This window comes from Bubalus kerabau, chromosome 3, assembly GCF_029407905.1.
Source record: "Bubalus kerabau isolate K-KA32 ecotype Philippines breed swamp buffalo chromosome 3, PCC_UOA_SB_1v2, whole genome shotgun sequence".
NCBI classification, from domain to species: domain Eukaryota; kingdom Metazoa; phylum Chordata; class Mammalia; order Artiodactyla; family Bovidae; genus Bubalus; species Bubalus kerabau.
Genome location: NC_073626.1, coordinates 60,069,607 through 60,083,196, shown reverse-complemented (window position 1 = coordinate 60,083,196; position 13,590 = coordinate 60,069,607). Strand labels below are relative to the sequence as shown.

General features: G+C 36.6%; 1 protein-coding gene across 6 annotated transcripts in view; it reads left to right on the top strand.

Annotated features, from left to right (window-relative positions):
• PMS1 (PMS1 homolog 1, mismatch repair system component) overlaps window positions 1–13,590 on the top strand; it is a 118,418-nt gene that overhangs the window by 80,939 nt on the left and 23,889 nt on the right. For all 6 annotated transcript variants that reach the window (XM_055571951.1, XM_055571948.1, XM_055571950.1 and 3 more), the window contains one exon: window positions 10,885–11,001. In XM_055571951.1, the coding sequence (XP_055427926.1) occupies window positions 10,885–11,001 (117 nt within the window). The remainder of the gene's footprint in view (window positions 1–10,884; window positions 11,002–13,590) is intronic.

Genomic DNA, 13,590 nt, shown 5'->3' with positions numbered 1-13,590 from the left:
CTCCAGCTTTGTGTGACCTAGATAGAAAACATATGGGGGTATGTGTGTGTATTTTTAGCACATGTTAAGCTATCAGCCTAATGGCAGAATATATGAAAAACTTCAGGAAATGAACAGATCTGTATTTTAGAAAATAGTACAGGATTCGTGAAATGGTGGGGAAAGCAAACTAAAAACTTAGCTGTAAAAAATGTAGCATTTAAAAATTGTGTTATTTTCTATATCCTTAGCTTTTAATTACTACCTTTTATTGTTTAGTTCTTTAATAATAAGTCCCATTTTTAAAATGAATCTTAATTGCCTAAGTAATAGTGAAAGTTTAATTTATTGGCAGACTTCTTTATTGTTAGCCTAACTATAAATACTTAGAAAATGCTTCTTAATCAGCTCGCTTGATCTGATGCAATAATTGCCCAGTGAAATAATGCTCTGGAACTACTAGCAGTATGTACTTAAATTCTTTTTTTCACATTCAGTGGTTCTCATGTTTCATAGCTTGTTTAGAACCCATTTCCTCAAGTGATCATTTTACAATTCTGTATACTAACTTCTTAGTAGGTCAGGCAGTGCATTAGCATATTTGCATTAATCCGCAGTTAAGCTTTATATCTGAGACATCACTAATACAAACTAAAATACATAATATGTTTCCATTAGAAATATCACAGGTTTTATAGCTGTATTAAGTGCAGGAAATTGAAAACATTAGTTTTCTTGAAATATTTTCATAGCTATTCATTTTAAATACATTCTGTACGTATGTATGAATCACAGAGCTAGCATAGCTTTAAAGAGAGAAATTTTCTGTGAATAAGTTTTTATTGCTCAGCTACTCTTTGTTAAAAATAACTTGTGATATAGAAGGTGTGAAGAAGATGACATTTAATTTCTACGCAGTTGCAGATTATTCAGAATCTTAACCTACTTTCTCTTGTTTTAAGCACTGTTCCTTAAATCAGCAGCTCCTGGCTGGCTTAAAATAATAGCCATAATAGCAAAAGCCAGCACCTCTTTGTTTTTTTACACTGACACACACATAAACACAAACACAAAGATGTGTGGAGCAAATGAAAAGATTACAGTCTGGCAGTTTCTCAAAAAATAAACAGAGTTGCCACTTTACCTAGCTATTTCACTCCTAGGTATATACACAAGAAAAATGTATGTCACACAAAAACATGTACATGAATGTTTATAGCAGCATCTTTCATAATAGTCAAAAAGTGGGAGTAACCCACATGTCCATAATAAGAGGCAATAATATTTCAAATGTATGTCCATATAGGGGAATATCATTTAGCCATTAAAAAGGCATGAAATCCTGACAAATGTCCAGGACCAGCCAGCTTCACAGGTGAATTTTAACAAACGTTTAAAGGAGAATTAACACTTATCCTTCTCAGACTGTCTCCAATAATGGAAGAAGGAATGCTTGCAAACTCATTCTACAAGACCAGCCTCACCCTGATACCAAAACCAGACAAAAGCACTAGAAAAAGAAGAAAATTACAGGTCAGTATCAGTGATGAACATAGATGCAAAAATCTTCAATGAAATATTAGCAAGCCAAATTTAGCAATATGTTAAATGGATCATACACCATGATCACATGTAATTTATCTCAGAAGTGCAAGAATGATTCAGTATCCATGCTTTGATCAGTGTGATATACCACATTAACAAATTGAAGGATAAAATTATATGATCATCTCAACAGGTGCAAAAAAAGCTATTCACAAAATTCAACATTCAAGTATGATTAAAAACAAAAAAAAAACCTCTCAACACAGTAGATACAGAGAGAATGTACCTCACCTTGATAAAGGCCATACAAAACAATCTCACAGCTAGTATCATACTCAAAGGTGAAAATCTGACAGATTTTCCTCTGAGATCAGGAACAGGACAAGATTGCCCACTCTCACCACTTTTATTCAACATAGGATTGGAAGTCTTAGCCATGGTAGTTAGATAAGAAAAAGAATCCAAATTGGAAAGAAGTAAAACTTTTACTCTTTGTGTATGATATGATACTATATATAGAAAATCCTAAAGATGCCCCCAGAAAACTACTAAAACTAATAAATAAATTCAGTGAAATTGTAGGTTGCAAAATTCACTTTCATAAACCTGTTGCATATCTATACATTCACAGTAAAGTATCAGAAAGGGAAATTAAGAAAACTACCCCATTTACAATTGCATCAAAAAAATAAAATGCCCAGAAATAAATTTAGCCAAGGAGGTAATAAAAACCTGGACTTTGAAAACTATAAGATACTGATGAAAGAAATTGAAGACTACACAAACAAATGGAAAGATAAAACATGCTCATGCGTTGGAAGAATCAATATTTTTAAATGACCACACTTCCCAAAGCAGTTTATGAATCAGCGCAATCCCTATCAAAATACCAGTGGCATTTTTCACAGAACTAGAAGAAATAATTCTAAATTCTATATGGAAACACAGAAGACAAAATAACCAAAACAGTCTTAAGAAGAACAAAACTGGAGTTATCATGCTCCTTGATTTTATCCTATACTACAGTGCTACAGTAATCAAAACAATATGATGTTGGCATGAAACCAGACACAAAGATCAATGGAAGAGAATAGAGTCCAGAAATGAACCCACAAGTATATGGCCAGGAGAAGGCAATGGCACCCCACTCCAGTACTTTTGCCTAGAAAATCCCATGGACAGAGGAGCCTGGTAGGCTGCAGTCCCTGGGGTCGCTAGAGTCGGACACGACTGAGCAACTTCACTTTCACTTTTCATTGGAGAAGGAAATGGCAACCCACTCCGGTGTTCTTGCCTGGAGAATCCCAGGGATGGGGAGGCCTGGTGGGCTGCCGTCTATGGGGTCACACAGAGTCGGACACGACTGAAGCGACTTAGCAGTAGCAGCAGCAGTATATGGCCATTCGATCTACAACAAAGGAGATAATATACAGGGAAAAGATGGTCTCTTTAATATATGGTGTTGGGAAAACTGGACAGCTACTTGCAAAAGAATCAACTGGACTACTTTTTCACACAGTTTACAAAAATAAACTTAAAATGAATAAGACTTACATGTAAGATGTGAAACCATAAAACTCCTAGAAGAAAACATAAGCAGCGCATTCATTGGTCTGAGCAATATTTTTTTGGATCTCTCTCCTCAGGCAAGGAAACAGAAGCAAAAATAAAATAATGGGACTACACTAAAAAGCTTTGCACATCAAGGGAAACTATCAACTAAATGAAAAGGCTTCTTATCAAATGGAAAAAGATATTTGTCAACAGTATATCTGATAAGGTATTTAATATCCAAAATATACAAAGAACTCAACATCGGAAACAAATAACCTGATTTAAAAATGGCAGAGGGCCTGAGTAGATGTTTTTCCAGAGAAGTCATATAGACGACCAACAGACACCTGAAAAGATGCTGAAAACCACCATTCATCAGGGAAGTGCAAACCAAAACCGCAATGAGATATCACCTCACATCCGTCAGAAAGACTATTATCAAAAAGCAACAAATAACAAGTGCTGGTGAGGTTGTGGAGAAAAGGGAAACTTCATGCACTGCCATTGGGAATGTAAATTGGTACAGCCACTAAGGAACGCAGCATGGAACTTTCTCAGAAAATTAAAAATATAACTATCACATCACCTATTCCACTTCTGAGTATTTTTCCAAAGAAAATAAAAACACTAACTTGACAAAATATATGCACCCCTTTGTCGTTGCAGCACTAGTTACAATAGTCAGTATATGGAAGGGCCCTAAATGCCCCTGGACAGATAAATGGATAAAGAAGATGTAGTATATATACACGTTGGAATACTGCTCAGCCATGAGAAAAGAATGAAATCTTACCATTTGCAACTATATAGATGGATATAGAGGGTTTTATGCTAAGAGAAATAAAACTGTGAAAGAGGAACTATGATTTCACTTAAATGCAGAGCCTAGAAAACAAAAGACCACACATATCAAGCCAAAAGATTCATGGAGAACCAATAGGTGATTACCAGAGGGCAGGTGTTGTAGGTGATTACCAGAGGGCAGGTGTTGGTGGCATGAAAGTAAATGGAGACAAAACTAAAAATAGTGACTGTATAAGCTAAATAATGCTAATTAACTTGATTGATTCACACTGAGTTATAGAATTTGTTAGCTTTATTATTTCTTTAGATCATATAATATTAATTATGCTAGCTTCTTCCCTGACTATAAACTCAAAATTAAATTCGTATATTTTATATTTTACCCTTTTGTGCAAATTAAATTGTATCACTACTACAAGACACTCCTGAGACGATCTATAAGGTCTTCAGCATTGTGTAGCTAAATAAAACTGGATTTTAAAAAAAGAATGAATTGCTAATACAACGATAAAACTTGAAAAAGTCATGCTAAGTGAAGAAACTTAGTATTTCTAAGTTTCTAAGAAACTCAGAAAAATTGTATGATTCCATTTACGTTAAATACCCAAAATAGACAATTTATAAAGACAGATTAGTGATGGTCTCAGGCGAAGTGCAGAGACATGCGGAATGACTGCTAATGGGTACAGGGTTTCCTTTTGCAATGGTAAAATTGTTCTGAAAAATTAGATTGTGGTGATTTAGTTGCACAACTCTGTAAATATACTAAAAACCATTGAATTGTTTACTTAAATTGTATCGTGTGCCAGTTCTATCGTAATGAAACTGTTATTTTAAAGAAAAGAAAGAAAAGCAAAGGCTGCTTTGGCTTTCCTAAAATAATAGAGATCCATGTAGTGGTATGACAACCAGCAGTCTTTATATTTAAGCACAAAGAGCTAGTTTTCAACGCCATTAGGATTACTTTAGAAAAATGTATTCATTTGCTCACTCCTTCAGCAAATTGTTTACTGGACCCTTCTAAGTACTTGACACTGTTTCTGGTACTACGGATTCAGTCACATTCCTGATTCTCCTTCCTCTTCATGTGTAGTGAGTCACCAAGTCACATCAAGTCTATTTCATGCCCTTCAGTCTATCTCTGTTGTCTTGTACTCTTAGCAGTGTGGCTTAGTTCTGTTACCTGGTCCAGTATTTCTTAGCCATGGTGTTAATGTTAGTAGAATACTAAAGTTTGCACATGTTTTACCTTTTAAAAAATTAGAGAAGTAATCTTATAAATATCACTTTTACTGACTTGCATTCCATTGTGTTTTTGTGAGTGGAAGAGAAAGCAGCACTGTTGTATCTAGTGTGCCAGAAATAACACACCATCTTCAGTGCCTATGAGAATATTTTGTGACTCTGAACCTCATCCATTTTGTATGTGCTCAGTAAAATTTGAGATTCTCTTGAGTTGAAATATTACAGTCATGTTTTTTAATCCATATTGCTTTAGCTTAAGATCTCACTAAATCACTCTTGCCCGAGATCTTTTTCCTAATTGAGATATATTTGACATAAAACTATGTAATTTAAGGTGTATAACATGTTGACTTGATACATTTATATTATAATATGATTGCCATTGTAGCAGTAATTGCATCTCTGTCACATTAATTTGTCTTTTTAGTGGTTGGAGTAATTAGGTTTATTAGTCTCTCAGCAAGTTTGAGGGTTATAATACAAAATTGTTGTCTGTATTCACTGTACTGTACATTAGATCACTAGGACTTATTTACTACTCATTGCAAGTCTGTACTCTTAAATAATATCTGTCCTATTCCCCTAACCCTCCTGCCCTGTAAACTACCAATTTTACTTTGTTTCTATGAGTTTGTTATTAGATTGTACATAGGAGAGATCAGTTCAGTTCAGTCGCTCAGTCGTGTCTGACTCTTTGTGATCCCATGGACTGCACCACGCCAGGCTCCCCTGTCCATCACCAACTCCAAGAGCTTGCTCAGACTTATGTCCATTGAGTTGATGATGCCATCCAACCATCTCATCCTCTGTTGTCCCCTTCTCCTCCCGCCTTCAATCTTTCCCAGCATCAGGGTCTTTTTCAGTGAGTCAGTTCTTTACATCAGGTGGCCAAAATGTTGAAGTTTCAGCTTCAGCATCAGTCCTTCCAATGAATATTCAGGACTGATTTCCTTTAGGATTGATTAGTTGGATCTCCTTGCAGTCCAAGGGACTCTCAAGAGTCTTCTCCATCACCACAGTTCAAAAGCATCAATTCTTTGGCATTCAGCTTTCTTTATAGTCCAGCTCTCACATCAATACATGACTACTAGAAAAACCATAGCTTTGACTAGACAGATCTTTGTTGGCAAAGTAATGTCTCTGCTTTTTAATATGTTATCATCTAGGTTGGTCATAGCTTTTCTTCCAAGGAGCAGGCATCTTTTAATTTAATGGCTTCAGTTACCATCTGCAGTGATTCTGGAGCCTAAGAAAAGAAAGTCTCTCACTGTTTTCCATTGTTTCCCATCTATTTGCCATGAAGTGTTGGGACTGGATGCCATGATCTTAGTTTTTTGAATGTTGAGTTTTAAGCCAACTTTTTCACTCTCCTCTTTCACTTTCATCAAGAGGCTCTTTAGTTTTCTTCTTCACTTTCTTCCGTAAGGGGGGGTGTCATCTGCATATCTGAGGTTATTAATATTTCTCCTGCAGTCTTGATTCCAGCTTGTGCTTCATTCAGTCTGGCATTTCACATGATGTATTCTGTATGTAAGTTAAATAAACAGGGTGGCAATAGACAGCCTTGACATATTCCTTTCCCAGTTTGCAACTAGTCTGTTGTTCCATGTCTGTTTTTTACTGCTGCATATGAGTAATATCACACAATATTTGTTTTTGTCTCACTTATCTCACTCAGCAGAAAGTCCTCAAGGTCCAAAGATCTCTTTCTAACATCCATATCTGATCATGGTATTTTTCCCAATTAGGTTTGTCCATTGATTCTGCACTGTGGATAAAAGAAACTGTAAACTTCTTTCTTTGCCTGATGTGCTAGGTCATTCATGGTCTTGTTCTTGTCTATCTGGTATCTGTCCAGCATCATCTCCAGCAAGGCGTATCTCTGTGCTTTCACGCCTTTGCCCGTGCTCTTCTACCGATCACAAATGCCCTTCCTATAACTTGTGGGTGTCAAACTCCTTTCAGGTCTCACCACACACACAGCTGCTCTGTGAAGTAGACTTAGGTTTCATCTACAATGTTCCCACTATATTTTATATTTGCAGTTTTCACAGTGCATTATAATTATTTTAATACCTCATTCTCCTTTTGTATTTTTAGCTCCTTGAAAGCTGGGACTTTGTCCTATCTTTGTATTCCCAGCTTTTAGGATTCCCAGGAATCTAGTACAAAGTATCGGAGAAGGCAATGGCACCCTACTCCAGTACTCTTGCCTGGAAAATCCCATGGATGGAGGAGCCTGGGAGGCTGCAGTCCATGGGGTCGTGAAGAGTCGAACACGACTGAGCGACTTCACTTCCACTTTTCACTTTCATGCACTGGAGAAGGAAATGGCAACCCACTCCAGTGTTCTTGCCTTGAGAATCCCAGGGACGGGGGAGCCTGGTGGGCTGCCGTCTATGGGGTTGCACAGAGTCGGACACGACTGGAGTGACTTAGCAGCAGCAGCAGTACAAAGTAGATGTTTAATAAATATTTGCTGAATAAATTTAGAAGTTTCTCCAAAAATTTTAATTTAACCAGAGCATTTATATATTACATGATGAAATTAAAAATTAAAAATACTTATACGACAGCCTGTGTTTCCTGGAGCAGTTCCAATTTTAAAGAGTCTAGATTCTTGAAGTGTTAATGTAGTTACCAAGACATAATTTTTTGTTGAAAAATATACACATTGAAGCTATATGTTAATTTTTTAATTTTTTACAACTTATTTTTCCATTTGATTTCATATACTTTTTAAAAATTTTCTAATTAAAGTCTTTTTTTCTAGTTCAGATCACTTTCAAAACAATAGATAATGAAAAATTGGCATGAACAACAGAAAAATACCCAAATTTTAGTTCTGTCCTTTTAATGTGCACTTTGGGACAAATAACTGCCTATGTGTATTTATATGAATATTAATAAATAACAATTATTGGAAATTTAGAAATCCTTAGGTATAAGGATTAACTACTGACCAACAAAGGCATTTGCCATCTGCCTCTACTGAGATTCCTGGTGGACTTCCCTGGTGGCTCAGATGGTAAAGCGTCTGCCTACAATGCAGGAGACCTGGGTTCAGTCCCTGGGTCGGGAAGATCCCCTGGAGAAGGAAATGGCAACCCACTCCAGTATTCTTGCCTAGAAAATCCCATGGATGGAAGAGCCTGGTAGGCTACAGTCCATGGGGTCGCAAAGAGTCGGACACAACTGAGTGACTTTCTTTCTTTCTTTAGGTATAAGGATTACCAATAATCTTATCAATAATAAGATTCGGGTTGGTACTGACAGACTGTACTCTCAAAAATATTCTGACTCTAGGATGCTGTGAGAGTAGCTCCCAGTCTTTTTGGACTTCTGTTATTCTGGTGTGATTTCTTTAATATGGAGACCCTACAAGGAGTAATCCTTGTCCTTCTTCTAACAGTAGATTATTTATTTAACTTTAAATGAATTTTTAAAATAGTTTTGAGAATGTATTAGTACTCTCAGGAAACTGGAGATTTCATAACATATCACATATTCATACATGAAAATGCATTTGTCAAAGACACTATTTGAGAATTCCCAATTAGGACCTGGAGTTGGCTCTAACTTATTACTATCTTTGACTAGTGAGGAAAGTGATATTGGCAAAGTAAAAGTTTGGAGCCAGAAAAGTTAGGTGTAAATCATGATTCGTTGAGTGAATAAATCTCTTTGAGCCTGTTTCCTCATCTGCAAAATGAAATACTAATACCTGCCTGAAATGGTTGTGAAAATTAACGGTTTCTATGATAGTAGTTAGTGCCTACTAAGTAAATTTTTCATAAATTGTAACTCCTACTTGCTTAGTATTAATAAAACCCTGAGAGTAGATAAAAGGGTTTCCTGTTACACTAATTATTGGGTAATTTGTCTTCTTGAGCCGTTGTTAAACTGTTTTCCCAAGGAGATTGGTCTTTGAGATTCTAAAAACAAAAGTGGCTTACAGATGTACACATCAAGAAGCAGAGTCAGGGACTGTTGTCTTCTTGTCCTTCACTACTATCCCCTGACATGCCAGTTAAAGAACAACATAAATTCATTTGCTTCCCCTTTCATTTTATTATGTATAATAATGTTAGTATTTTTTCCTGCCTACATAGGTTCCTGGTTATGTTAAGGAATTCATTTGGCTAGGATCCTTTGATCTAGCCAGAGTTTCTCTCTTTTAAACTTTCTCCACAATCAGATATTTAAATCAGTGTCGTTTTGCAAATAACCTTTTGTGACAAGTAACAAATAACCTTTCTACATTACAAAAAAAGAAAAAAGAGGGAGAGAGAAAGAACAAAGGAGAACGTTTTCAATTCCCTCTGATTCTACAAGCCTGCTTGTGTAAACCCATTTTCCCTCACTGCTTTTTATTCAAGTGTGTCATCAAGAGCTTTCCTTGATCCACCTGCCTCCAGTTATTACTGTCCACTTTACAGCCAAACTTCGTAAAAGATCTGTCCCTTTCATATGTTTTCCGTATAGTCACTATCCAGTAACTAAAATTTGGCTTCATTTACCCCAGAACTGCTTTCACTGCTGATTGCTAAATCCTGTGGCCATGTCTCTTTCCTCTCGGTGAGCAGTGGCTGCTTTCTTGTTCTGGCGCGTGGGTTCTCATTGTGGTGGCTTCTCCTGTTGCGGAGCACGGGCTCTAGGGCACTGGGCTTCATGCATTGTGGCACGTGGGCTCGTTAGTCACAGTGCATGGCTTGTTGCTCTGCGGCATGTGGGATCTTCGTGAATCAAGGATCAACCTGCGTTTCCTGCATTGACAGGCAGTTTCTTTATCACTGAGCTACCAGGGAAGCCCTACTTCTTCCTAAAAACCTCTTTGGTCAGTGTACCATACTGTCCTGTGGCTCTTCTTGCCTCTGCGTCAGTGCTTTTCAGTCTCTTCCTCTTCCTCTGCCTGACTCTTGAATGTTGTTTTCTCCTAAGCCCTTGACACATTTTCTGTAGGATTTAAGACTTCTAAGTGAATATTTGTTGAATGAATGTGTCTATATATTGATAGTTTCTCAAGAGATTTGACTATAACTGAACCTCATTAACTGAAAAAATGTCAGTATGTTACAACATGCACTTCACAGCCACACTTTAGTGCTGTCTCTCTGAGCCATGATTCTCTTAAGCTACTACATGCTTGTAGTGAAAAAAAACACAAGTCCATTATTCAGCCTTTCTGTCCGTGAGGTTTAGTTAGCTTTTTTAAAGTTCTCTGTATATAAATGGTAATTTTAAAAAGCATGCATTACCCTAAATTTTTATACCAGGTTAACTGTTTACAGAAATTTTATAGCATTGATGTCCATCCTCAATAAAACAGTAATGTTTACTTGAAGTAGCAATTTAACTTAAATACATTCTGCAATATATATTCTGAAGTTTAGGATTAGAAGGGGGGAGAAAATTAATATTTAATGAAATTTTTTCATGCCAGGCTCTGGCCTGTGTGTTTACCTACATTGTATATTTTCATCTTCTAACACTCTGGGAAATAAGTATTCTTAGTCATCTCATAGAGAAAACAAAATTAAGGTTAAGGTAAGTTAAAATAGACTACACTACAGGATATACAGCTACTGAAACTCAGAACCAGGCTTCTCTCAAACTTTAAAGCCTATAGATACCTTGTAAATGATGCAGAAAATATAAACTAGGGATGAATGCTAAATACAGAAATATATTTTGTAAGTACTTGAGTTAACTAAATCCAAGTTGTGCTAAAAGTTGTCTGTGTTGTTTTGTCCCTAGGCAATTATTTGGCAGAAAACTAGAGTATCAGATCATAAAATGGCCCTCATGTCTGTTCTGGGGACTGCTGTTATGGGCAATATGGAATCCTTTCAGTACCACTGTGAAGAATCTCAGGTATACAACAAAGATGTTCTTTAATAATTCTAATTTACCACTGAAGCTGTTTAATTATTTCCTTTTTGTTGGGTTGAGGTAACAAGAAGTGTCTCTTTAAAAATTTTAATGACAAAGGATGTATAAGCTCATATTAAATCTCTTTTCCCTGCCCTACTTCCTGTTTTTATCTCTTCTGTTTATTGTTTTTAAGTATCATGGTTACATTAGTTGTTTAAGTGATTTTCAGTTTAGAATCTTCATCTCTTTGCTTTCCTCAATGAAAGAAACGGAGTTGAGCCCTCTTACTTTTGTTTTCCCTTTCCCACCTTGAGCATGTCTTCCAGCTTTATTTTCCGACCTGTCGGCTCTAGAGAGTCTCTTGAGCCCCTGTAGCACTGGATGAGGCCACTAACACTCCCAGTCTTGCTTGCTCTCTCTCTGTCGTGCCCGCTCCACTCTCATGTCATCTAGCTTCAGAACCTGTGTCTTACGTAACCATCTTTCATTTGAAGATTCATGTTAAAAGTTGAAAACTTGTATGGACCATACATTATTATGACTTCGTTTCTTTTCTATAATTTGTTGCAGTCTCTTGGCTACTAGTTCCCCTCCTATTCTCTTGTATAATATTGAGTTCTTAATAATTATCATTTTATTAGTGTCTTGGATGGAGCTTGTGCTCAATTAATGTATTAAGAATTCTCTCTGCCTTAGAAGGTAGCCATGATCTGACTTGGGTTCTGTTTTTCAGAGCACCCTTAATAGTTGTTTAATAGTTTAGACACTATGCTGCTTTGGACTGGTCCTCTTAGCTGACTTGGGATAGTAAGGGTACTGTCTAAATTTTGCTGGGTTCTCTGTGGTTTCCTAGAACTTTGTTGCCCATGCTGGTAACCCAGGAAGCTTGTGACAGGAGATTCAGATGTGCTACCTATGTTCTGCTTTAGAGAGTCTACCTGTCATAGTTTCGTCTGAAGACCAGCAGCATTAGCATTGCTTGGAAACTTGTTAGTCTGACAGACTGAGTAGGGAACAGAGGTCTTTACTTTGGTAAAGGAGTACAAGAGGAGCTATTAGACAGCAGCATGGAAGTTAGCTGAAATATTTTATCAAGTTTTGAATGTGGTAAGATTAAAAAATTTGAGCATTTAGAGATGAAAGAAATAAAGGCTGTACACCTATATCTTAGCATCACTGGTGTGTGTTGTATAGATGGGAATGAAATTAATCAGATGGGATAGAGAGCAAGAAAAAGGGGTCTGATGAGGAGACTGAGGGAGGCTATCTCCCTTATAGGCTGTAAGCAAAGGGAGAGAAAATCCCACTAAAGAGGAAGTTTCAGAGATGAAGTAGAAAATCCAACAGAGAAGGCTGAACAGTGTCACGCTTCCCAAAGGAGAGAATTCCATTGGTGTCAGGGTCTGCAGAGAGTCAGGTAGACACAGTAGAGCTAAGTGTCTATTGGAGTTGGTCATTGAGGTAGAAGCTAGATGATAGAAGGCTGGAGGTGAAGGGAGGGAGAGAAGGGTTCATAGTTGAAGAGCAATCAGGGGAGTATTCTTTGTTTATATTTTGCCTTTGATTTTCGTTTTGCTTTTTACTTGAGTGATACTTGGGTATAGAATCTTATAAGGCCTATCTTATTTTTTATTTTGTTGCACTGATTTAGTCTCTTACAGAGATTTTTTTTTTCCCCACAAACTAGCCTGATTTTCACTTTTTGTAACATTTTATAAGACTTTGCCATTTGATTTTAGTTTTCTGTATAACTTACTATGTGTTCATTCTTAAGGTTATCTATCTTAAACCATTTTTAAAGCTCAGTATTTGGAAGTAATACTATTTATTCAGTGGCCAACCAAGATGGTGTGGAAGAAAAACACTAGCAATATTACTGATGTTTTCTTCATTTTAATCTTTATTTTTACCTATTCAGGTTTTTTTTTTTTTCCCATCAACAAGCCTAGTAAGTCTTTCAGAGGCTGAACAGCTCTCCCTGATGCTCAGCAAGTGCTTTAAGAAGGCTCTCATATTACTTGGTAAATTATGCAACCATTTATAAGGGTTGTGAAGTTTTATAGTTAATTAAGTAGTTTCATTTTATAATGGATTATCTTGCTGTATGTATTAACTTTTTTTTTAATTGGCACAGTTTGGCACTGTGACAGTAATGCACTTAGTATTCTAAAGTTGGTAATGCATCCATCTCCTTAAACACTTATTTCCAAGGGCAGGGATAGCCACAGACATAGGTGGCAGCCTACAGTCTGTGTTGGTAGGGAGCCTCATGGTTTCTGCTTAACTAAAAATAGCAAACCCCCTGACACTCTTGCTTTTTTAAACCTAAGCAGAAAATTTCTCACTGTTTCTTAACAGGTGAATAAAACATCTGATTCCAGTTGTTTCAGATAAGAGATTTTATAGGCCTGTATTTTGAATAATTTGATCAAGATCATATTAGTAGTGCAGCCGGAGTTTAAACCATTTCAGTCTGGCTCTTTGCTGTATTCCTAACAGTTCTTTGTATTATCTCTAAAAGTAGGAGCATTTTCCTTGCTTTCTGTTCACTAAATCTCTCTCCCTTCTCACTGGTATTTTTTCTAGGAT